The sequence below is a fragment of the Mirounga angustirostris genome, unplaced genomic scaffold (assembly GCF_029215605.1).
Source record: "Mirounga angustirostris isolate CCGP_5_RB_7025 unplaced genomic scaffold, mMirAng1.0.hap1 SCAF_10, whole genome shotgun sequence".
Classification (NCBI taxonomy): domain Eukaryota; kingdom Metazoa; phylum Chordata; class Mammalia; order Carnivora; family Phocidae; genus Mirounga; species Mirounga angustirostris.
Genome location: NW_026991718.1, coordinates 113129337 through 113151603, shown reverse-complemented (window position 1 = coordinate 113151603; position 22267 = coordinate 113129337). Strand labels below are relative to the sequence as shown.

The 22267-nt window shown below is 48.0% G+C and overlaps 1 protein-coding gene across 4 annotated transcripts; it reads left to right on the top strand.

Annotated features, from left to right (window-relative positions):
- The first annotated feature begins 820 nt into the window (after positions 1-820).
- On the top strand, positions 821-22032 carry NSFL1C (NSFL1 cofactor). Of its 4 annotated transcripts, none has more exons than XM_064573009.1 (10): positions 821-1007; positions 3381-3478; positions 8875-8949; positions 11004-11036; positions 11613-11778; positions 12414-12512; positions 13543-13652; positions 14488-14625; positions 20382-20546; positions 21622-22032. In XM_064573009.1, the coding sequence occupies exons 1-10, from the start codon at positions 903-905 to the stop codon at positions 21782-21784; spliced, it is 1152 nt and encodes a 383-aa protein (XP_064429079.1). In that variant the 5' UTR covers positions 821-902; the 3' UTR covers positions 21785-22032. The 4 variants fall into 4 exon arrangements, with proteins under 4 accessions (XP_064429079.1, XP_064429081.1, XP_064429080.1 ...); XM_064573010.1 differs by having other exon boundaries at positions 823-1007; positions 12414-12506; XM_064573011.1 differs by lacking the exon at positions 11004-11036 and having other exon boundaries at positions 822-1007.
- Positions 22033-22267: the final 235 nt, after the last annotated feature.

Genomic DNA, 22267 nt, shown 5'->3' with positions numbered 1-22267 from the left:
AGAGGGAATACCAAAACTGAGGGGAGGAGGTGTACAGAAGCTGACAAAGGAAAGAGGAAGAGAAGAGAATCCCAGGCAGGATGGCAAGAGACAAGAGGGCAAAGAAGCTGAGGACCTAAAAGACGGGATTGGGTCTCAGAAGGTGCCCTTGGAGCAGGAGCCTGAAGAAAGTGGGGGAACACCTTGCCCACCAGTAAAGGAAAAGGGAATCGCCGCCGCTGGCAAGGCTCTGAAGCAAATGCGCGCCTGGCAGCAAGAAGGGAGTGTGCCTTGGGTTAGAGGAACTTAGTGGGAAGCCTAGGAGATGAGATGGATGGGCTGGCGTATTTCACACCGGTCTTGCAGGCCAGGAGATTTTGTCTGCTACGCGGTGTGAGACCGGGAGGCACGTTCGTGTTGGGAGCGGAGGAGGGACCTGTTGTTTCAGGTCTATTTTCTTCCCCTAGAATGTGAGGGCAGGGACTTTGTTTTGCTCTTTACCTGTCCCCATCCCTGGAAGAGCACCAGGCCCTTTGATCGCATTCAGTAAATAGGTGAACAAGGAAGTGAATGAACGAATAAATAAATGAATCAAATGAAGGAACGAATCAATGAAGAACTGTGGATCTGACTCCTTCAGAGATTCTTCATCCTACAGGTGCGGGGACGATCCGCCCCGCCTCTCCTCCTCCGCCCGGCTTCCACCCCGGCCCTTAGGCTGGCGGTCCGCACCGCGGCCGCCAGAGGGCGCGGAGCAGGGAGCGTTTCCCGCACGGAGGGCTTTGCGTGAGGCACCGCATGGGGCGGGGCCTGCGGGCGGGCGCCGCTCGGCTGGGCCGGGTCGACCAGCGGGCGGAACGCGGCTGCGGGGCTGAGGCTGTGCGGCGGCGGCCGGAGCGGTTCAGGCGGCGCACAGGGCGAAGATGGCGGCGGAGCGACAGGACGCGGTGAGGGAGTTCGTGGCGGTGACTGGGGCCGAGGAGGACCGGGCCCGCTTCTTCCTCGAGTCGGCCGGCTGGGACCTGCAGGTAGCGGCGCGGAGCCGGCTGCGTCGGGCCGGCCAGGGGCTGCGGGAGGCGGGCGTCTGGCGCATCAAGCCCGCGGTGGCCGAAGCGCACAGTCATCCCGCCGGGCTGCGGCCCGACCCAGGCCTCAGAGTTCTGAGGCCGCTTGCCACGCGTCGCCAGCTCGGTTGGGCGTGGGGAAACGCCGGGCAGCCCCGGCCCGGCCCTGCTCTGCCGGGCCTCGCTTTCCCCCTCCGCCTCGCCCGCCGGTGGGGTCAGCGAGACTTTGGGCACTGGCGCGACCCGCGTGGAGCGGGGAGCCTGGGGGCGTGGCGGCCGCGCCGAGGCTCGGCTGGAGCCGGGCCGGCGGGAATGACTCGGTCCGGGGTGGAGCTGCGCCGGCGACGAGGTGATCGTTTATTTCCCTTTACGCCGCTCCTGCCGCAGGTGGTGGGAGCAGCCCGGCCCAGGAGTTGGCCCACGCCCCCTCCTACCCAGTTCCTGGGAGAGTATCTCCAGGGTGGTGGCGTAACCTTGGAGCCTATTCGTCTTCCCTAGTTAAGTCATCTGTAAAATGGGAGTCTCGTGGAATTTATCGTCTAGTGTACGGGCACATATTACGTATTCATTAAATAGTTGTTAATTAAGGCATTAAGATGAGCTATACGAGGGAGGATTTTTGTAAATTGTTGAATCCCCCGTACCTAGAACTGCTCCTGGCTCATAATGGGCGCTCAGTAATTAATTGTAGAAAGAATTGCGTAAATGGTCTTGGTTAGCCTGCGTCTTGGGTGGATGACGAAGATTAGTAGTTCTTGATTCCCTGCCATGAGCCAGGTGCTGTTCTAACTGCTTTACGTGTCTTAAATTACTTAATCTTTGCATTTTGCAGCTGAGCTTTAGGGAGGTTAGGTAACTTGCTCAAGGCATCACTAGTTACCAAGTGGATAAGAACCACCAAGTGGTTCAGGCTCTGAACCACCAAGTGCCAGACACTTTACAGGTGATGATTTGTTTAATCCTAGCAACACTGAGGTAGAGAAGACTTAGCTCTGCTGTATAGGTGAGCGGTTGGAAGGTCAGAAGGCAAGTAGTATATGTCACATCCCACAGCCATTAAATAGTGAGGTTGGGATTTGAACTGGGTCTGCTGACTCCACCATTTAAATTGCTTCCGCAGAGTAAAAGAGGTATAGCATCACGCCTGTACACACAAACACTGTGAAGCCCCTGTGCAGGGCAGAAATACAAAATGCAGCCACGGCCTGGAAAACCTAGAAGCTCACAATGTTACACAGTTGCCAGGTTATCAGTCCCAGTCTCCTCACACTACAGGTAGGGAAACTGAGGCTCGTGAGTGAAACATGACTTGCCTGGCAGGGCCAGGACTTGAATGTAGGGCCCCCTCAATACCAGTTCAGTGTGTGTCCTATGACAGCACACTGCCTCCAGGGGACTGGTTATATCCCATGAAGGCACACTCCTAACAGGCTGATTACGTCCCACACAGGCTCACTGCCTACTATAAAGCTGGTGATTTTGAGGACAGGAACCTTATCTTTTTCATCTCCATAGACCTCAGTGCTCTTTCTTATTTCTTTGTACAAAGTATGTGGTTAGTAAATACCTAACCGTTAAGTCAGTGAGAGAAACAACCAAACACAAATGGCCAAAAGACTCCCGTACACCTTCTGGATATAGAGAGCTAAGGCATGACTGTGCAGGAATGTTGATGGGTCCTCTCATTCATTGTGTGGGGTTGGTGGGACAAGTGTCTACATTGCATAGATGATGAAACTGGGCCTTAGTGAGAAAGTAAACATAGCAATCTGGACCAGTCTCTCTGTTGCTGACTCCTGGCTGTCACATAAAAGCTGAGAGTAAGGGCCTGAGCAGACTGCCTGGGATGGGACCTGGCTCTACTCCTTACCAACTGCTTAACTTTGGGCAATATTCTTAATTTCTCAGTGTTTCTGTATCAACTATAGAATGAGACGACAGTAACACCAATTACATATGGTTCTTTGAGGATTAAATGAGTTAACACATGTAGAGTTATGCTCAGAACAACGTGGCACATAAATAAATGCTCAATAAATGTACACTGCTTTTACTGGAGCACGTTTCCTAGTAAAATGAGAATGAGGAGTGACTCCATCCCAGCCTTCCTTCTTGCCTTCTATTCACCTTAGTGGGTGGAATTTGTTTCAGGTGATATGAAGAGAAACGGTTGGTCTGCTTGCTATCTTTTCATCTCATTTTCTGTGGTCCCCAGATAGAGACCCGCCTTATAAGTGTGGGCCATATCTTTGTGATTTTGCTTTTTTGCACTCAAAGGAAATATGTGTTAGATGAAGGCCTGTTTAAGAATCCCAAGTTACTGCCTCTCTGTTTCAGATCGCCCTAGCGAGCTTTTATGAGGATGGAGGGGACGAAGACATTGTGACCATTTCGCAGGCAACCCCCAGTTCAGTGTCCAGAGGCACAGCCCCCAGGTAAGGGCCAACTTCAATTATTGCTACTTGGGTGCGCTTCCAACAGTGATGAAGAGCAATTTCCTGACTTAATGGAGGATTCAGGCCTGGAGATACGGACCAGTGGGTTGGAGTAAGAAAGTTAGATTAATTGGTGGATACTAGTTCCTCGCATGACATGTTCCTTTCCTGTAGAGAGAGGCACAACACACTCAGGTGGAGACTCTTACCTGAGTGTGGTTTATGGCCCAGTCCTGGGGGAAACCACAGAACGTACTTTTAAGTTGTTTGAGGGTTTTTTATTTATGAATGTGAGGAGTGATCTCTTCATCTCTGGAAGTTTTTAAGTAGAAACCAAACGACTTCCTTTCTGGGGGCTGTAGATGTAAAAGATTAGACTAGATGACTTTAGAAAGGCTCTTTTGATATTTTAGGATGCCCATTACCCTATTAGAAGTCTAAGAGAAAATAAACCTGTGTAACCCACTCCTTCCCAGATTGATTAGGTGAAACAGAGTTAACCTTTATGATCCCATTTGCATCCCCTGTCCCAGCCACCTAACTCCAAGGTTCCCGTGGCAGATCACTACTGTGAGCTGCAGAGCGAGACAGTGCTGGTCCTCCAGGAGACAAGCAGGGCCTCTTCCTACAAAGGTGTCTGAACTACAACTCCCCTCTCTGCTCTAGCCTGATTTGTTTCTACTCTCTGGTATATGTTTTCACCAGAAAAATTTGTTTGGTTTTTAAATCAACCCCAGAATACAGAAAGAATGTTTCTTTGCCAGTGGAGTGGTAAATTGTGTTTCTCTCTAAGGGCATCCAAGCTTTAAATTACATTTCCTCCCTTTGAAGAAGGAGCTCTAACCCCAGATTTTGTTCCTCCTCAACTTCTTTCCCTATCTCCCATGTCCAGAGGTATGGGTGATGGCTCATCTGGATGTTACTATCTGGAACATGGTTGTTAGGGAGACGGCTGATTTCCTGGGTGTGAGTCTTTCACGGGTACCCCAGGTTACTGTTGGGATGTTGGCGTGTCGGACACACAGGGGGAGAAGTTGAAATGTAGCCTCTGGTATCAGTCACATGTTCGTACCTCTCTCCTCTAGTAGCCTTAAAGTCATATCAAGGCAGTGGTTTATTGGAGCAGAAGCCTACAAGCCCAACTCCCTACATTCAGATCCCAACTCTGCTACTTGGGAGCTTTGTGACCCTGACAGTTTACTGAACATCTCAGTGCCTCGGTTTTCCTCGCCTGTCAAATGGACATGGTAGCAGTGCCTACCACGTGGAAGATTCAATAAGTTTTTAACTTACGAAGCATGTAGAACACAGTACATTTTAGCCGTTGTCCTTTTATTATTATCATCATCAGCATTGGTTTTCATCATCCCCATTCTTTTTCTATGTGTCCCCTTTCTCTTTCCACAAAGATAAAAAACAGATCTATTAAGTAAAAGAATCAAAGAAACAGAGTTTAATGTTAAGACCAAGGGGGACTGAACACATGTGCAGGCCTAAAGGCCTTGCTTTGTTGCTTTGGGTAAGCCTCAAACATGGTACTCAGTTGGGTGAAGCCAAGACAAACGGAGAGGGAGGACACAGTCTGTTATGTCATTGTCCTTGTCCAGAAGGACCGGAGAAGCCACGCTTGTACTAGCACCTCTGAGGAGTTGTGTGTGCGACCTGCCTCTGCCCCCACCCCGAGGGACCAGACTGTTGCAGGACACTTAGCCTGCTGCCGGCTCGCCCTGCCCCTGCCGTTCTCTCCTCGACTACTCTCTCATGTCCTCGCTGTTGCTGTGGGGCAGCACTCCGTTAGTGAGGTCCTCCTTTGATTCTAGAATCTGGAATGGATGTGAGAAGGTTTATAAATGACCTGAAGTTACAGGCAAAATTGTGTGTGTATGTTTTATCTTTTCTGGCGAGAAAATCCATAGCTTCTAACAGATTTTCCAAGATCTTTGGGACATAAAAACAGTAACCATTGCTATAAGATAGTCTAAACTCCTCAGTAATAACAGCTGTCATTTATTGAGCACTTGCCCGGTGCCAGGCCCTAGGTTAAGCCTTTACATGTACATCTCTTTAGTCCTCACTACAACCCTATGTATGGGTACTATTACTCTACCCATTTTACAGATGAAGATACTGAAGCTGGGTGTCTTCCCAAGATGCACAGTTAGTAAAACAGGGATTTAAATGCAGATCTGTTTCTGTTTCCAGTGTTCAACTCTCAGCCAGAATGATGTACTGCCTCCCTTCATGGACATTCAGGATCCTCCAGAGCTGGCCCTGAACCTACCATCCTAATTTTACCCCCTTTTCTTTGTTTCTCAAATCTTTATTCCAACCAAACTGATTTCATTGGTATCTCAATTTTGCCTCATTTTTGCTCTCCTGCTTTTGTTTGAGCCTTCACCTAACTGGACATACCTGCTCTCTTTCCTGTCCAGCTCCCATGGGTCCTTCCAAGTTTAGCTCTGTCCCTACCTTCTCTTTTGAGTGCATTATCCCCAACCTATAGGCAGCATGCCATGGTCTTGTTACTCAGAAATGCAGTCACCTATAATTCATTCGCTTCTTGACCCATATCCAGGTACTTCTTGGTGACATCTCTTGTGGGTCGTCTTGAACTCTTCTCCTGATCTTTAACTTCGCTTTTTCTCTCTCAGGAAATTTTAAGTTCCTGGAAGTGGGAGGGCTAGGATTTCAGGAGCAGCCACCATCTGTCTAGCTCTGCCAGGTAGTCTTAACCTATGTTGTTATGCCTCAACAACTTTGGAAGTAGGTGAGGTGCTGGGTCTTAGAAAGATGGAGTAACTCACAGCTGCTGTTACGGCAGATTCAGGTCCAAGTCTGTGCATATACAGAGCTGCTTCTGCCACATACTACCTCCTTGTCCAGCGCCTCCCACCCCTGTACCTAGCACAGGGTAGAGCAAGAGGTAGCGGTGAGTTTCTTCCTTTTTTTCTTTCATCCAACTTAACTCTACTTTCTTAGGATGCCAGGGACTGCCATTTTCTGATTCTCTAAAACTATACTATCCAGTGAAGGAGCCTGTAGCCTCATGTGGCTGTTTACATTAGTTAAAATTAAATAAAACATTGAGTTATCCATACTGATCACATTTCACATACTCAGAAGTCACATGTGACTTTGACTTCCGTACTGGACAGCATAGGTACAACATTTCCATCACTATGAGAAATGGATCTGACAAAGGACTTTTGTGTACTCAGGGTGCCAGGGTACTCAGGGATGCTGAAAAATTGAAATTTCTGAGACATTTTGCCATTTTGTGGAGGACAAAGGACAAAGTGTTCTCAAATTGATGGTGTCCCCTGGACGTCCATGCCTAAGGTAACTCTCAGAACACTACCCCAGAGCAGCTCTCAGCTCTAAGCGTGTGTCAGAATTACTTGGAGAGTTTCTCAAATGCAGGGTGCTGGGCACTCCTCCCAAAGTTTCTGACTCTGGAGCTCTGAGGCAGGCCTGGGGACTGGCATTTCTCACAGTCTCATAGATACTGCTGATGCTCTCAGTCTAAGGACCAGCACTTTGAGAACCACTGCTTGAGAGGAGCACTTGCAATGTGCTGCACCAGGCTCAGTGCCCCGACAGCTCACAGAAAGCCCGAGGGGTTGGTGCTGTGATTGGCCCTGTTGGCACATGAGAACACGAAGACTTCGAGAACTTCATTAGCATGCCCCAGATCCCCAGGTGGGCTCACTTGGGATTAGAACCAGGTATATGGACACCAGAGTCTGTGTCAGATAGTGTCAGAGTCTGGATGTGAGAACTTTCGGAGAAAGAATCAAACCTGCTGCCAGAGTAAGTGGTTTGCTCAAGCACGTGTACATGTGGTATTTGAAGGTGTTTAACAACAGAGAGAGGGCTTTTTTCCCATGGATGCTAGCCTGAACATCTGTGGAAAAACCCCTGGGAAGATTAATGAGTGAAATTAGCCTTTCAGGGCCATAGTGCACATCTATCACTTGGATCCTTTTGAACTATGTCATATAGAGCATCCAGGAATGCCCAGGAGGTTGCTCTCAGCTAACTCAAGCAGGGAATGCATTTGCTACATTAATTGGTCTTTGTTCTCTCCTTTCTAGTTGATGGCACTTCAAAGCCTGTTCTGTCCTCTGATTGTCTCCTTGATATAAATCTTCAAGATTGAACTGGAGCTTTCTCCCTAGAAAATAACTCCTTGAGGCTTCTCAGTCTAGCCTCAGTAAACCTGTGTTATCCCCCCACCACCACCATTTTATAAAGAACTTACCTGTTGCCCTAAGAAATACAGAAAATGTTTTTATAAAATGTGTCTCATGATTCCTAAGTTCCTTGAGGACACTCTAAGCTAGAAAAAAAGTGACAGTGTAAAACAAAGTCAGAGGAGGAAGGTGACTCTTCTCACACCCATTTTTATTGTGCCCTCTCCAGCCCCACAGACAGCTCTGCTTTTTTCCTAAACACCAATAAAGACTTTCTCTTGACTAACCTGCAGCAGAAGCAGAGGCGTCCTGAGCCACATACACATTTCCTTTTCACTTCTTGATAGCTTGTCCTTCCTAGAATGTGGTACTTTGTATATGTGCATATACCACTTCCCTGCAGTGCCTCCCTACCCCCACCAGCCTCCTGCCCTCTATCCACCTGACTGATGGTCCAAAGATGACTGATGGTCCATTCATTCTTTGGCTCACAGTCCAAATGTTGCATTTTCCAAGGAAACCTTTCTTGGTATTCCCCCATCCCCACCCCACGAGGGACAGGACATTCTGTACCCATGTGTCCCATGTGCTTCCCTCTGCCACAGCCCATACCGCACAGTATATAACAGATGGTTTCCTGGCTTAGGGGCCATGAGCCTATAAGCAACTCAAGAATAAGAACTGTGTCTGATCATCTTTATAGACCTAGTATCCAGTTCAGTATTTAAAATTAAATGATGAGGGGTGCCTGACTGGCTCAGTCAATGGAGCATGTGACTCTTGCTCTCGGGGTTGTAGGTTCGAGCCCCACGTTGGGTGTGGAAATTATTTAAAAATAATAAAAATCTGTTAAAAAAAGTAATAAGAATTAAATGTTGAAAACAGCTATCCAATTGTAAGTTTTTAAAGTAGTACATACCCCATATCTCCATACACCCCATACTGTTCCCTCTTCTCCGTCTAGGAGAGCTGAAATTGGACTCCATCTTATTTCACAATAGTCCTTCCTAATTTGTTTGCAGTCCTGCGTTACCGTGAAGAAAAATGCCACATTATTTTGATAGAAAGGCTAACCCTCTTTCACGTAGATCCCACCAAAAAAAGAATCTAACCCCTATGACCTCAACTCCTTAGCAGCTGATAATGGGGGTTACTTTTGTTTAACTCTCCCTGATATCATTTTGCTCCTTTCTGTGTCTCCAGCGATAATAGGGTGACATCCTTCAGAGACCTCATTCATGACCAAGATGAGGAGGAAGAGGAGGAAGAGGGCCAGAGGTGAGTCTTTGTTGGTGGGGTATACAGTCCACAGGAAAGTCCATGATAATGTGTAAACCATCTAGAAGGACCTAGAAGGATAACGTGCTCGGTTATCATTAGCCATTACTACTGTGGGTTAGTCTGGGTGGTTATATTCTAGAAACAGTCTCCCACTCCCTGTAGCTTAGAAGTCATCCCTTTCCTCTGTTACTATTTTTTTCTTTTGGGGTATTCTGGGTTTTTCTTTTTTTAATTATTAAAAGAATATGTATTTGTTAAGGAGTGTTAGGGGAAGGGAACCAATAAGAAGGAAAAGAAAGTTATTCATAATACCTGGTCACCCAGTGGTCACCAGGTATCAATATTTTGGGTGTTTATTTTTCCAGGTTTTTCTTTTTAATTAAAAAGACAATATATTACATAATAAACAGAATAGAAAGCCTTATCGGTGCGTATTCCCCCAGTATACACACATACACATACTGTTTGTCTGTTTTTAACCGTTAGGAATACTGTAATAAAAATAGTGTCCGTTGTGGAAGATACAGAATAGTATACTGAAAAGGGCGCCGGGGTGGCTCAGTTGGTTAAGCGACTGCCTTCGGCTCAGGTCATGATCCTGGAGTCCCGGGATCGAGTCCAGGCTCCCTGCTCAGCAGGGAGTCTGCTTCTCCCTCTGACCCTCCCCCCTCTCATGCTCTATCTCATTCTCTCTCTCAAATAAATAAATAAAATCTTAAAAAAAAAAAAAAAAAGAACAGTATACTGAAAAAATGTAACACTCATGCACCCCTTGGTAACTAGAGTTAATGTTTTGGCATATTTTTATTCAGTCTTTGCTCTGTATATAAATGTACTTTGTTTGGTATTATATTTTACATGGTGACAGTCAAATAATTTTGTTTCTTGTTTTTATTGGATTAATGCTATTTCTTCAGTACTTCTCCATGCCATTAAGGTTCATTAGTGTTTTCAACAACTGTAATAATAATTCATCATATGGATTGTCCAATATTTAGGTTTTTGACAGTTTTTTTACTATCGTAAATATCAGTGCTGTGACCATCTCTGTATATTAATCTTTGGCTACATTTCAGATTATTTTCTTACAGTAGTTTGTAGAAATGAAAGTGCAGGTGAAGGGAATGAATATTCTTAAACACTTGATCACAGGCTCTTAGTTCACAAGCCAAGGTTTTGAGATTCCATAATAAAGACCTTTCAGTCCACTGAGCAGAACTTCATCTGCAGCCTCATTTCACGGGTTTTAGTTCCCCATGGGCCCTGCCTCGGTCTGTGAGACGTTTTTAATGATCATTATAGTAACTCGTAGGGAAATGTAATTATCTCATCATGGTCACTCTTTGGGAAGCGGGCTGAGAAATTACATGTGTTCTATTCTCTGTTTTCATCCATATAGTGACCTTTACACTGCCTCACAGCCTTCTTTTTAGATACATTCAAGGTTCAGAGTTTTACACTCCTTGAGTGAAAGGCAATGCCATCAAGTATGTGAATGCCCAACTTCTAAATGGCCGCTGCCTCCTTTTCCTGTCCTGTCACATCCTCCAGGTGATGACCTTCCTTTATTTCACATCCTGATTACATCCTCAGCCCCTCAGCATTTCAGACCTGATGACATTGGTGCTGTTGTCCTTGTCTAGGCCCGTGGCTTGCCTTGCATTCAGTGGAATGTCGGGAAATAGAAGGCTGAGACTAATTTTATAGGTTCTCAGCTCTCCCCACTGAGAGACATGCCATTGACCTAGCAGTGAATAGGAGCGACAAGCAGGTGGCTAGCCAGGCTACATGAGTACTGGTTTTCAGAACCAGGTTAAAAACTGCTAACTTAATCTCAAGCCATACGTGGCCCATTGCAGAGCCTGGTGTGGGTATCTTGGGGCTTGTATGTGGCTTTCCCTGACCTTCTTCAGTACCATCTTCTCATTGCCCCCAGTGGATATCACCAGAATAGCAAGGTGAGGTGAAGCTTGAGTGAGCTCTCTGTGCTTTATCACACCACCTTACATGCGTGCATTACTCTGTGCTTGTTCTTTTGCATACATCCGCTGATTTGAACCTCATGGCCCTGACTTAAGGAGCAGGTAGGTAGGGCATGTGGTCCTTCCCTCCCATTTCAAAGATAAGGAAAATGAGATACAGGGCACTGCACCAGTTTGCCCAGGGTCACTCAGCGGCACAGCCAACACTGGAGCCTAGCTGCTTGTACTAACCACGCCACTGCCACTATTAACCTAGAGCTGCTAGTCGCAGCTGCTTCTGACCGTGACCATAGTTGCCATCTCCGAGAAGGGTGCTGGCCAGCGGATGGATAATTCCCAGTTGGGACTCTTTCTGGAGCTGGCATGTTGTCATGCATGCCTGGAATGCCCTTTCCTGGTTTCGTCACATGATAAACATATCCTCATCCTCAAGACTCAGCCCAGAAGATCCTCCCCAGCTCAGTGCTCCAGAGCACCCCTTACTGACCTCCATTGCTGTTCACACTGCATTATGCCTGCCTGCCTACTTACCTGTTTCCCCAGTTAGACAGTAAATTCCTTAAAGATGGGCATTGCGTCCTTTACCTCAGTGTTCCTAGCACCTAGCCCAGAGCCTGGCACATGCTGTATTCATGTTTTCCAAGTGCGTTTAGTGTAAGACACATGTTTTCTGTACAGGTTTTATGCCGGGGGCTCAGAGAGAAGTGGACAGCAGATTGTCGGCCCTCCCAGGAAGAAAAGTCCCAACGAGCTGGTGGATGATCTCTTTAAAGGTGCCAAGGAACATGGAGCTGTAGCTGTGGAGCGAGTGACCAAGAGCCCTGGAGAAGCCAGTAAACCGAGAGTAAGCGTAGGGGGTTGTTGTCTGTGGCCACCAGACTCTGGTTTTGGGGGGCTGGGGGGAGCCCTTTCTCACCCTAGTAGTGACTGAATTTGTTTTGTCTTTCATTGCTCACTTGTTCTTATAGGTGCAAGAGCAATGCGGTTTGTTTCACCTTTTAACATGAAATCAAGATTTGAGGCAGTTTTCAAATCTAGGCCTGTGGGTTGGAACAGGTCCTATACACATGTTGTATTTGGCCAACTTTATTTACTCAGTGTTTTACTTTATTTTGTTTTAATTAAATTAGTAGCCACCTGTGCTACATAAATTCTAGATTTCTCTCATTTTTGGGAAAGTCAAAGTCTTTGGCATTACCTTGCCCTCAGATTCCTGCATGACCATAATTAACCAGAGCGTAGTAGCAGCTCTTCCCTTTAGCCAAGCAGTGCCCTCTGCCTGCTCGCTCCCTCCCCCCCCCCCGTTCTCACCAGTCCAGGTCACTTCATTCATCTCCCATACTGCCTGGCCCTGTGGCTCTGAGTTCAGTACCAGAGCAAGTGCACCTAGTAGGTAACAGGCTTGCGGTATGTCATTGTATGTGAGTGACCCACCACCATTGCCTGTCTCCTCAGTGTTTATGAACTTGTGTTTTATAGCCGTTTGCAGGGGGTGGCTATCGCCTTGGGGCAGCACCGGAAGAAGAGTCTGCCTACGTGGCAGGAGAAAGGAGGCGGCATTCCGGCCAGGATGTGAGTGTGCGTCTCCATTCTTTGGGAAGCTCATAGACTGTTCTGCCGTTTTTCAGAGGCGACTGGTCACATGTTACGTGTGCACCAGCAGCCTCTGAGAGGGAAGAGGCCACCTTACTGTGGTCCTTGGATGGAGAGGATTTACCTGACTGGGCGGGGTACTCCTAAGAAGGGCTGAGCAGAGGAGACGGACAAATGAAGGCGTTGTCTGAGCATTCCACGAAGCTTATGCAGAGGGATCATGATTCTGGGGTTTTCTGGTGCTGCGGACATGGCTAAAGAACTTAGTCTTCAGTCCATCCAAGGAGGCCTAAAACACAACTTTGAAAAAATTTTCCTTACTATTGTTCAGTCCTTTTTTCTCTGTATAGGGTCACCTCACCAATAAGTGTTTCATACTATATCGATAATTGTGAGGTTTGTGAATTTAATATTACGTCATAAACAGATGTTTGGCCTTGTGACCATTAGTTTCTGTTATGTATTTGTTTTTAATCATTTTGGGTTTTATTCCAAAATAAAGTCGAACAAGAAGAAAATAAAAACTATGCACCTGAGGCAGCAGCTGCTAATATGTTGGTTTGTAGCCTCAACCCTTTCCTGTGAACATGTATGGGGAGTTAACAGAGATTGTAGATAGCATTTGTAATGACTGCAAAATAGTCCCATGAGTAAATTTGCCATGGCAGCTTAGTTGAGCACGAGCTACATGCCAAGCACACTGGCAACCCTACAGATAAGCCACAGCTTTGACTTGGTCACTTGCTCAGAGCCACTTAGCCTGGTGAGTGCAAAATTGAGATGTAGACCCAGGTCTGCTTAAATCAAAGTCCCTGCTCTTAACCTGTTGCCATATCATCTTATTTAAATTAATACTTGGTGGTTGATAGATTTCCTCGTGCGTGCGTGTGTGTGGTGTGTCTGTGTTTTGATAATGACACAAGAAAATAGTAAGAACCTGCTAATTTACAGGGTCACATTGGTGTGCTTGCCAGTTTCCTGACAATGTATGGACTGCTACCTCCTATTGTCACAGGTTCATGTAGTGTTGAAGCTCTGGAAGAGTGGGTTCAGCCTGGACAATGGTGAACTCAGAAGCTACCAAGACCCATCCAATGCCCAGTTTCTGGAGTCGATTCGCAGAGGGTGAGCAGAGAAGCCTTCCTCTGGGTTCCATGTCAGTGAGTGGAATGGCAGATGGAAAAGAGAGGCTGATTGAAATGTTTATTATTTAAGAAGTTTTTAAAAAAAAATTAAGATTATGTATTTATTTTAGAGCAGGAGAGTACAGGCGGGGGGGGGGGGCGCAGAGGGACAGGGAGAATCTCAAGCAGACTCTGTACTGAGCACGAAGCCTGACGCAGGGCTCCATCCCATGACCCTTAGATCATGACTCAAGCCAGAACCAAGACTTGGATGCTTAACTGGCTCTGCCACCCAGGCACACTGCCCCCCCGCCCCCATTTTTTAAAAATTTTATTTATTTATTTTGAGAGAGCGCACGTGTACGCATACGTGAGCTTGGGGAGAGGCAGAGGGAGAGAGAGACTCTCAAGCAGGTTCACGCCCAGTGCAGAGCCCGACACAGGATTCAGTCTCAGGACCCTGAGATCATGATCTGAGCCAAAATCAAGAGTTGGATACTCAACTGAGCCACCCAGGCGCCCCAAGAAGTAAAAAATTTTAAGCAGATTTAACACAGTTGAAATACAGATTCACAGATCTAAAACCTTGTGTGTCTGTTTTTCCCTTCTGGGCCTGGGACAGAACCAAGTGACCAACTAAGATAGAGGTCTCAACTGTGACTTTGAGCAGGTGAGAGACAAGTGGGAGGCAGACAGTAGCCACTAAAGTAGCCGCTTCCTATGGAGGCCCAGCGATTTTCACATTTGGAACTGGGACGTTTCTCCTCCCTTTGCCCCCATCACTGCCATTCCCGTGCTGCTCTGTGTGGACCCCAGCGTTGTCTTTTCTTCTGCAGGGAGGTGCCAGCCGAGCTACGGAGGTTAGCTCACGGTGGGCAGGTGAATTTGGACATGGAAGACCATCGGGATGAGGATTTTGTGAAACCCAAGGGAGCCTTCAAAGCCTTCACTGGAGAGGGTCAGAAACTGGGCAGGTAAGGGCAGCACGGGCGGAAGCGGGACATGCTGGTACCTCTACCAGACCCGCAGACCCTGTATCTCACTCACTTGACATGTAGCTCGTCACTGTTACAGAGTACTGCATATTTCATTTGTATGAGAGGAAGAGTGTGGAGAACATGGACTTTGGTGTTAAAAGACCTGAGTTTAAAATTTCTTCTTCACTTTCTAGCCCTATGACCTTCGAGTGCTAAAATGTGACTGATAAAATGAGTGCTTCCCTCCTTAGTCACTGTGAGGAGCACAGAGTGCTGCCCCAGTGTAAGCAGTTAGTCAGTGTGAGCAGGACGGGTCATACGTTGCTGCTTAGATTCCGTAATCTAGCATGTTCATGGCAGTAGTCTTCTTCATGGCTTATGGCTGAAACAGACACATTTTCCTGGGTCACCTGAAATGGGGGTTTGGAGGGATGAGAAATCTTGGACTCTGTCACCCAACCCAGCCTCACAGCAGCTTTGTTCAGGATCCAGGGAAGCTCAGGGACATTATTGCCCTGTGCAGGCTGATGCTCCACCATTATGGTGGCGCTTATCTCTCCTCTTTTGGCCCTGCCTGACACTCATTGTCACTTCCTGTGACTTTTTCTGCCTGTGTCCTCTGCCGCTGCCTCCATCTTGCGTTCAGACCCCTGGTATGATCTGATTGGTCGAAGTCACTCTTGCCTTTGATAGGCAGAGCTCTCCCACCAGACCTTGGCCAACCCATACTCAGGCTGCCTTCTCTCAGAGGCCCACTCATCTCTGTCCATGGGGTCACTTGGTCAGTATTCTTCAGGGAGAACTGTGCACAGAAGAGGCACTCAGGGAATCGTGACCCTCCCTGCTGGTACAATCATTTTCCAGAAGGAACACTGAGATTGTTGGACTCTAAGGGTCATGCTTGGGTGCATGACTGGTATGTGGTGGAACCAGGATTGGAACCCAGGCCTTCTGACTGGCATTTCTTCCCATACCTGCACAGCAAGCACCCTCTCTGACCTAATCTGGCAGCTCTTGAGGTAGGCACTGCCCATGCTCACCTCACCACCATCTGCAGGGATCAGAGTGTGGTCTGCCAGCAGCTGCGCCCTTTGAGCTTCAGCCGGGCCCTCTGGAATCCCTGACCTCCCTGTTGGCCATTCATGCCTTATCAGGAGCAAAATAATAGCTCGGGACATTAGAGACCAATAGACTGATTTCCCAGGACCCAAATAGTAAGTCTAGCCTGCTCTCATTTTGTCTACTGCATTGGGCCTGCAGGTTAGTCCCAAGACAGCTGTCCTCAGAGTGGTCCTCTCTGCGGCTGTGGAGGATGAATCCAACAAGTTGAGACAAATCTTGTTAATCAGGTGCTTGACGAGCTTGATTTTGCTGGCTAAATATTCTTTGCCAGTGCCACTTTCATTTTATTTCAGCTTGGCTTTCTATGAAAAATGAACAAAAGACATGTTTTATATAGCTAAATGAGATTTTATAAGTTAAGTAAGGTTTTAGCTTTTCAGTCTAAACCAGATGGGCAGCGTTTTCTAGTTTTTCCCATAAATTTTGCAACATTTTCCATTGTCATCTTGTCAACTAAAATGATCAAGAGCCAAAAGTTTAAGAAAATGTTCTCAGGTTTGCCTCAAAAATCAGTCAGTCCTGGGTTTTTTTTCTCCAATTATCTGAATGAATAAACTGTTACCAGTTCAAAAATTTGAGAAAATTCTTAGGGTTGTATTAAACTTTGTTGTTTTAGGTTTTACATCTGTTTGGATGGGAACTAATCTGAAGGTCCAGAAAGACTGCATTTATTTGATTATGAGTAGCAAACACCAAGAACGCCCTGGGGGGTGTGGGTTTGCTGCTACCTGGATTGAGTTTCGGCTGCTCACCATGCTTTCTGCAGTGGTCATTTTGTAAAGAGATGGCAAGGTGTCAGCACTTAACAGTTGTGACAACAAAGCACCTTAGTGCCCAGTTAATTCCCGACTACAAAGGAAATGAGCAATTGGGTGATTCAGGCTCTTGATCTGGGTGAGGCTCTGTTGCCCTGTGAGTTGGATGATATTTGCAGTAAGATAGTAAAGAAACTTCTGGATGTCTGATCTGACCATTCCTGTTCCTGGGTAAAGTGCCTTCACTGCCTCAGATGACTCAGCCGCTCCTTTCGAGGAATGGCTCAAGTGTTAGCTCTCCGGAAACACCAGACCCAAGGCTGAGTTCCCTTGAACCAATGCACGTGGCTATCATGCACAACTAGAGCAATTTGGACCTACTACTTTTTGAGTGTCTTGCTACAAATAAGAACCATAAAATCTGGCATAGAGGTTCCTCCTACTCCAGTCCTCACCCTCCTTGAGGGCTGTGTAGATTGGGAGTACCCCTTAGGTGACCTTCCAGTTGCAGCCCATGGCTAGGCAGTAACCTCTCCAGCTGATTTGGGTCCAGAATATAGATAATATAAGTGGGGCAAGACCTTGAGGAATGATAGTAATCGGCTTTTAGAGTGTTTTTCTTTTCTTTTTTTTTAAAGATTTTATTTATTTATTTGAAAGAGAGAGAAAGCATGAGGTGGGGAGGGTCAGAGGGAGAAGCAGACTCCTCGCTGAGCAAGGAGCCCGACGCGGGACTCGATCCCGGGACTCCAGGATCATGACCTGAGCCGAAGGCAGTCGCTTAACCAACTGAGCCACCCAGGCGCCCTTAGAGTGTTTTTCTGCTGTTAGCGAAGCACTGGAGTAAGCATTTTATATGTGTTATCACTTTTAATCCTGTTTCAATCCCTAGTCTACAAATAAAGACTCTGAGCCTTGAAGAGGTCAGGTCGCACCCAAGGTCACACTGCTGGTCATTGCAGAGATAGGTTCCCTCCAGTCTCTGCTCTTACCTGCCATGCTGCATTGCATCTGGGATGTTCTTACATAGCCACATAGGCATTTGTTTGTGTTCCTAGTATTTGCTGGATACGGTGCATTATTTTTAGCTGTTATCTCAACCAGAAATTTCATTTAACTCCCATTTTATCGAGAGCAAACTGTGTCTTGGGGGCAGTGTTCCGTAAGGCCAGGTCTAGGTCTGCCTGACTCCAAGGCTTGGCAGGAGAGTATGGCAGGTGTTAGAGCACAGGACAAGAGCCAGGCAGCTTGGATTGTGTCCTGGCTTCACCTCAAACCAACACAGATCTTGGGTACATTGCTTAATCCTACTGTGCCTCAGTTTCCTCACCTATAAAGTAGAAATGATGAATTCCTACCTCACACGCCGTTGAGGATTAAATGAACCACTGCGTGTGAAATACTCAGCCTGGGGCCCAGCTTGGTGATGGCCGGTCCCGTGCTGTTTCTCCAGCCATCACACTGACTCTCCTTCAGAGGGATGGCTGCCATGTAGTGGACTGCCTGCATTAAGGGGTATAGAGGTGGGATAGGGGTAGTATTCCCCTTTTACAGAAAAGGAAATTGAGAAGCCCAGATGTTCACTAACTAGCTGAGGGTCACCCAGCTCATGAGTGAGGGGTGTATCAGATTCTCTGGGAGCAGGGGACAAGTTTGAGAAAGGGTTTTTGTTCTTAAAGTAAACCATAGACTGTGAAGTTTGACAAAGTCCTGGCTGGTAGGAACACACAGAATGTAGAGGGAGAAAGCTTGTTCGTCACGTACGTTCTTAAAAATTGAGAAACTGCCTACAACATGCACTGCTGTTTTCTCATCCATAAAATGGAGACCATGCCCATCTCAAAGGACGGTTGTGATGAGTCATGAGGCTGTGGCTATCAAACCCCCCCAGACAGTGCGTGAGCAAAATGAACGCCATTCCCGTGTCCCTGCCTTCCCCACCCTTGCCCAAAGGGATACTCTGGGCTCTCTTGGAATAGCTTCTCTCTCATTGTAGGCCTGACCGAAGATGTGAGAGTTCCCTTTCTGGCAGGCAGTAGCTTCACTGAGTACCTGTTCCGTCCTTGGAAATGTTACATAAAACAGTTGAAGAACAGGCCACCTACAGTCTTAATTAGACGGTTGACCTAATGCCCATGAAACTCCTGAGCAAAACAGAGTCAGTCTTAGGCATTTACAGGGGTAACGTTGGACTTCCCACTGTTCCTGAGCATCTCTTGAAGTCTGTGGTATTGTGATTTCTCTGTGTGCCCTGGCCCACATGCTGGGAGGCTGATGCGTAGAAGCAGCTCCTCTCACGGCTGGTAAGTGTGGCCAGGCTTCTCTCCTGAACTCTACTTGGTGATTCTCTGAGTCCTCATTTTCACATTTACAGAACAGAATAAGCTAGTTGTGTGTTCTGGGGCGGTGTTTCACATGCACACTGTGTGCAGGAGGATTAACAGGTGTCCTATGAAAAAAGGATGTGGTGGTTAAGTAAGTTTGCCTTAACTGCACAGTCTCTCAAGACGTTTAATATGCAAGTGGCTTCTGATGCTTCCAGTTTGTTATGTGGCATTTCCACAACCTTCCTGGGTTGTGGAGGGACTAGGGTCCCAGAAAACAGACTTGGGAAAGCACTTTCTGTTGGATTTGCTACAGGTACCGTTTTTAGCTTGTAAAGATCCAGGGGGAAGGGAGAGGTTTAAGAACTGATGTAATTAGAGGCTTGGGGAAGCAAACAAGCTGGCATCTCATGGCCTTTTCTCTGCATGGGTCTGGGCTCGGGTCTGCTAAGAGAAAGGCTGGAAGTGAGATGCTTGGGCGTTTACAGGAGAGGAATGAAATCTCCCAACAGTTGTGGAGAATTGGGAGTTTGTGTTTTAAGATTTTATTTATTTGAGAGCGAGCGTGTGCACTAGAAGGGAGGGACAAAGGGAGAGGGACAAGAAGACTCCACGCTGAGCACAGAGCCCCATGTGGGGCTCAATCCCAGAACCCTGAGATCATGACCAGAGCAGAAATCAGGAGTAGGACACTGAACTGACTGAGCCAGCCAAGGCACCCCGAGAATTGGGGGTTCATTTTGTATATGTCAGTGCTGTGTGTAGCTCTCTCGTTTATCTCTCATAGAAACTGAGTAAGGCACATAGCCTTAACCCTTGTTCAAGATCCTCGTTATGACTCTTGTTGAAACTAAGGTCGTTTGAGTAACTTGCCCAGCACTGCAGAGCTAGTGGGTGAATTTAGACCCCGGGCCATCGGATCTAAGATCTGAGCTCTAAACAGTGCAGCAGACACCATGTCCTGTTCTGCTGTGTAAATGATCCCTACGGTGCGGGGTCCTTGGTCGGCCTGTGGGAAATCTCTGCCCCCTTCTGATAGTTGACACAGGAGAATAAATGGGCACAAAGTACGGCTGCACTAGGGAGTGCAGGCCTGAAGATTCTGTGACAGGAAAGGAGTCTGGACTGGTCCCTGCGTCCCGGCAGTCACCTGCCAGGCTGTGTCGGGCCCTCCTCGGCTGCAGACTTGGACTGCCCTCTCTCGTTGAGGCTAAAACTCAGCCTGGTCTGGTCCCGCTGCAGGCTGTCATGCATACTGCTTTGCTCCCTTTCAGCCTTCGTTCAGGTGAGGACACCCAGGAAGAAGGGGGTGAGTCACTTGCCCCAGGTGCCTCAGGAGTGAGGAAGCTAGCAGCAGCTCAGGGTCTGAGCGCATTCTGCTGGGCCCGTAGGTAGGTGCCACAAGGGCAGGGCTTGTCTCGGTCGCTCCCTGTGGCAGCAACGGCACACGTGGTCCTGGACACAGCGAGTGCTCAGGCTGACTCTGAGGCAGGACTGCCCTCCTGCAGGGCCCTTGATCCTCTGTGCGGCCTGACGTGCTCTCTCTCCTCAGCACGGCCCCCCAGGTGTTGAATACCAGCTCTCCAGCGCAGCAGGCGGAAAACGAAGCCAAAGCCAGCTCTTCCGTCTCCATCGACGAGTCCCAGCCCACCACAAACATCCAGATTCGGCTCGCCGACGGCGGGAGGCTGGTGCAGAAGTTCAACCACAGCCACAGGTGCCTTGCGCCGTCTGGCCTCGCTTATTCTGGGAGGGCCCCCTAAACACCAGCAGGCACGCCATGCTGTCCCCGAAGGAGGCAGTGGGAGGGGAAGGTCTGCAGGTCTGAAGCCTTTGGTTCTAGTCCCTGCCCTTGCATTAAGTGTGGCCAGTAATTGCTCGCTTCCCTGCTCTGGGTCTTGTTTCTCACCTGTAAAATTAGGGGATTGGAATTCTCAGGGTCTTTTTAACACCCCCAGTATTTGTTCACAGGAAATTTCATGGTAAAGCCCAGGTGCAGCAGAATAAAATCTGAACTGCCGTGCTTGATGGAGGGGGAGGGGGGCACAGTGCCGGCATCCCCTCCAACTGGCTTCCTCCACCCAGCGCCCTCCAGGGGGTCTTTGAAAACCACTGGGCTGTGAAAGTCTCTTCTAGATCTGCCCTTTGAGAATACTAGAATACCTGCTCTACTGTTTCAGATCATCTGGGCTGGATCAAAGCTAACTGTGCCAACCCCATTTTAAAGATGGGGAAACTGAGGCACGGAGAGATTGAAGAGATTAGCAGGGGAGGACTGTTACTGGTATTATAGGTATTTGGCAACTCCTTTTTCTAGAATAGCAGTATCTAAATTTCATCAGTCACAGGCCAACTAAACTGGAAGCACATGTGGGGCCTAGGGAATGGCTTGACAGTCCTTGAGTGCTGACAGGGGTGTCATACGGGCTAAGTTGTGCAACGAGTGTGATTAGGATTACAGGAGATGGGTCAGGCAGGGGTGCCTCTAGGAGGAGGGACCCCAGAGTGGGCAGAAAGCCCAGCATGGTGAAAATCTAGGAGGAGGAAGATCGAGAACAATGGGAAGGAGGGTGGTGTCAAAGTAGGTAGGGCTTGGGATCACAGTAAGGCGGTTGGTGTTTATCCCAAGAGACGGCGAGCAGCCGTGAAGGTTTTTAGGCAAGGGAGTGACAAGATCTGATGTGCTTCCAAATGAGTGTTTTGGCTGCCCTGTGGAGAAGGATGGCCAGGGGTCGTGGACAGCAGAGAAGGGCCCTGCTCACCCACCTCCCCACTCACCCCCACTCCACCAGGATCAGCGACATCCGACTCTTCATCGTGGACGCCCGGCCGGCCATGGCTGCCACCAGCTTTGTCCTCATGACTACCTTCCCGAACAAAGAGCTGGCTGACGAGAGTCAGACCCTGAAGGAAGCCAACCTGCTCAACGCCGTCATCGTGCAGCGATTAACATAACCGCCCGCCTGGCCGGCAGCCTCCTCTCCCTCCTGCGTCTCCCATGGCCCGCTGCCCCATGGGGACCACCCCTCCCACCCCCTCCTGCATACCCAGCAGTCCAGGGCCACGTCTCCTCCGTAGCTCTGGGTTCTTAGATCTTGGTTGGACATTTGTTTTCTCCTTAGTTGCATTTCCTGGGTTTTTGTGACGATCAATGGACTTTAAAGAAAAAAATAAAAATAACCAAAAAAATTGAAGGACTATCACCAGCATGTTGTACGGAACCTCTCCCACTGAAGCCGGCTTTGATTGCTTTAAAATCACATGAATTTCCAGGGTGTGTGGGGAGGAGCCTCCCTTCCATCATCTCTGCTTAAAACTTGCTTGTGGCCCACAACACCCATCCACTAGTGTCCACCCACCATCCCTGAGATGACTGGTGGAGGGTTTCCCCCTTTGTTGGGCAGGGAGTCGGGCACTTGAAGAAAGCGGCTTTGTAGC

Coding starts and splice junctions, on each gene's coding strand:
- NSFL1C (XM_064573009.1), top strand. CDS start 903: ATGGCGGCGGAGCGACAGGACGCGGTGAGGGAGTTCGTGGCGGTGACT. Junction 1,008..3,380: donor CGGCCGGCTGGGACCTGCAG/GTAGCGGCGCGG, acceptor TCTCTGTTTCAG/ATCGCCCTAGCGAGCTTTTA. Junction 11,779..12,413: donor GAGAAGCCAGTAAACCGAGA/GTAAGCGTAGGG, acceptor TGTGTTTTATAG/CCGTTTGCAGGGGGTGGCTA.